The sequence below is a fragment of the Mandrillus leucophaeus genome, unplaced genomic scaffold (genome assembly GCF_000951045.1).
Source record: "Mandrillus leucophaeus isolate KB7577 unplaced genomic scaffold, Mleu.le_1.0 Scaffold1518, whole genome shotgun sequence".
Lineage (NCBI taxonomy): Eukaryota > Metazoa > Chordata > Mammalia > Primates > Cercopithecidae > Mandrillus > Mandrillus leucophaeus.
This window is the reverse complement of record NW_012101497.1, coordinates 128084-131105: the sequence shown is the minus strand read 5'-3', so window position 1 is coordinate 131105 and position 3022 is coordinate 128084. Positions and strand designations below refer to the sequence as shown.

The following is a 3022-nucleotide window of genomic DNA, read 5'->3' as shown; positions in this document are numbered from 1 at the left end:
ATGTATTAATACAACAGTTAGTAAGGTAAGCAATGTTAGTGTTGGAGTGGGAGTAGAACTGTGTTTTTTACTACAATGAGTTAGAGCCACTAGGTCTGGTCTGAGAGACTAGTAAAAGAATGTAAACAGTAAAAATTTTGTGCTAAGTTTTATGCTAAAATCTGGGTGATGCAAAAGAGACATCTGGGGTTTAGTTAGAGAGGGCAAAATAAGAGACGATATAGAAATAGACACAACAAAAGGGTGATAGATATAGGAAGAAAGACACAGGAAAACAATAGGATGGGGACATACAGCTGCACCCTATGTACCTGAGCAGATGGGGCAGAAATGATCATGCTGCCCAGGCAAGTCCAGCCTAAATAAGTTGAACCATGCATTAGAGTGAAAAATAAATGTTTAATGTTGTCAGCCATTGATGTTATACAGGACTTTGTCATGTGACAATTCTGTGATAATAGATAAATGATACAATAATTTACATAAACTCTAAATATTAGTTTATTATAGAACTCTATAAACTCTTAATAAATATGGATAACAGTAATATTTTGCATTAGTTTTCTGTTGTTATACACAAATTACTGCAACTTGAGCTGCTTAAAATATGATTAGTTTATTATATCACATTTCTGTAGGTCTACACTCTAATAGGCTTAACTGAGTTTTCTGCTTAGGATATTATAAGGTTAAATTCAAAATGTCAGGAGAACTGGGCTCTTTTCTGAAGGCTCTAGGAAAGAATTCGCTTCCACATTCATTCAGATTATAGTCAGAGTTCAGTTTCTTTTCTTTTTTCCTTTTTTTTTTTGAGATAGAGTCTCGCTCTGTCACCCAGCCTGGAGTGCAATGGCACAACCTCTTGCTCCCTGCAACCTGTGCCTCCTGGGTTCAAGCGATTCTGCTGCCCCAACTTCCCAAGTAGCTGGAACTACAGGCGCCTGTGACCACACCTGGCTAATTTTTGTATTTTCGGTAGGGACAGAGTTTCACCATGTTGGCCAGGCTGGTCTGGAATTCCTGACTTCAGGTGATCCGCCCACCTCAGCCTCCCAAAGTGCTGGGATTACAGGCTTGAGTGAGCCACCGCACCTGGCTGTCAGAGTTCAGTTTCCTACTGCTGAGCTCTGAAGTCCCAGTTTGTTTTTTTTTTTTTTTCAGACTGTTAGCTAGGATGCCCGTTCTGTATGTAGGGGCTTCTTGCATTCCTTCTTTTGTGACCTCCTTATATTTCAAACCAGCAACTGACCCATAACCTTTCTCAAATTTTGAATATATCTGGCTTCCTATTCTACTGTAGTCGAAACTGAGGATGAAGTAGTATGATCTAGAGCTGTGCTGTCCAAAACAGTAGCATCTGGTTAGCTTGAGTCAGAATTTTCTGTAAGTGCAAGCACTCGATTTTGAAGAATTTGTACAAAAAAAAAAAAAAAAAATTGTGGGAACTATCTCATATATGATTTTTATGCTGATTATCTATTAAAATGATAATATTTTGGATATAGTAGCTTAAATAAGATGTGTTATTAATACTAATTTTATCACTTTTCTTTTTATTCTTTTTAATGTGACTACCAGAATATTTAAAATCACATATTTAGCTCTAATTCTGTTTCCACCACATAATGCTGGTCTAGAGAGCTGCTTTGTTTGTTTCTCCTCAGATATCCACCATGTCACCCACCATTAGTGCTGCCCCTTTTCTCCTCACTGGCTTTCCAGGTCTGGAGAGATTTCATCCTTGGAGTTCTATCTCCTTTTTTGTCATCTATGTCTCTACAGTCCTTGGCAAGGGCACCCTCTTCTTTATCAGAGAAGACTACACTCTTCACGAGCCCATGTACTACTCTCTGGCTATATTGGCAGCCACAGACCTTAGTGTAACGTTGACAATAATGCCCACTGTGCTTGGCATTTTCTAGCTGGATCACAGGAAAATAAGCCATGGAGCCTGCTTCCTCCAGGCGTGTCTAATCCACTCCCTGTCTATTGTGGAGTCCAGAGTGTTACTCATCATGGCCCGTGACTGTTTTATTGGCACCCGTAATCTCCTGAGATACACCTCCATTCTCACCAATGCTAAGGTGGTGAAGATAGGTTTGAGGGTTCTAATGAGGAGATTTATTATGCCAATTGTGCCCATAATCACCACCCTCTCTGGATTCCCCTACCGTCGATCCCATGTCCTCTCCCATGCCTTCTGCCTGCACCAGGATGTGATCAAACTGGCCTGTGCAGACTTTACCTTTAATAGACTTTGTCCTATAGTCCTGTTCTCATCAACTGGTTTCTTGGACTTTGTGCTTATCCTTATCTCTTACATTCTGATCCTTAAGAAGGTCATGGGAATTGCCTCAGGCAAGGAGCAGACTAAGGCCCTAAATACTTGTATTTCTCACATTAGCTGTGTTCTGGTTTTTTATGTCACTGTGACTGGGCTAACCCTCATTCATCGATTTGGAAAAAATGTTCCACATGTAGTTCACATTATCATGAGCTATGTCTACTTTGTCTTCCTCCCATTTATAAATCCAATAATCTATAGTATTAAGACCAAGCAGATACAGAATGGCATCAGTAGCCTTCTGTCTTTTCACAGAATTTGAACCTAATTGATGACTTTGGGGGTATCTCCCCATTGCAGAATGGATTTGTCATATGATTCCAAAGTGGCTCAAAACCAAAGACCTGACATTCCTGTCATTTAAAAGACACAGAATCATTGCTCCAATTCTCTGTGTCCCCATCCCACTCCTAAGGGCATTGACCTTAGTTTTGTTGCTCTGATTGGTAGATAGATTTGCTTTATGTTGTCATTTTCCACTCTGTCAGAATCACTTCTCTTCATGCCTATCTGAGGTCAAGGATACTTGAAATGGTTACAGAATCTATACAGACATAGTAGAATGACATAGCTTGATGGAGTTTCCCAACACTGCGTGGAAAACAGGTTAATAATTTACTGTATGCCTGACAGTGTATCAGAGGTAATGAAAGGTCTTAGACTGCCTTACTGGTACTG

The 3022-nt window shown here is 39.9% G+C and overlaps 1 protein-coding gene across 1 annotated transcript; it reads left to right on the top strand.

The window, feature by feature from the left end:
- The first annotated feature begins 1673 nt into the window (after positions 1–1673).
- LOC105535930 (olfactory receptor 51B6-like) lies at positions 1674–2606 on the top strand. The gene is given in 1 exon segment (XM_011975180.1): positions 1674–2606. A coding segment is annotated over 1 exon segment (933 nt).
- The last annotated feature ends 416 nt before the right edge of the window (positions 2607–3022 follow it).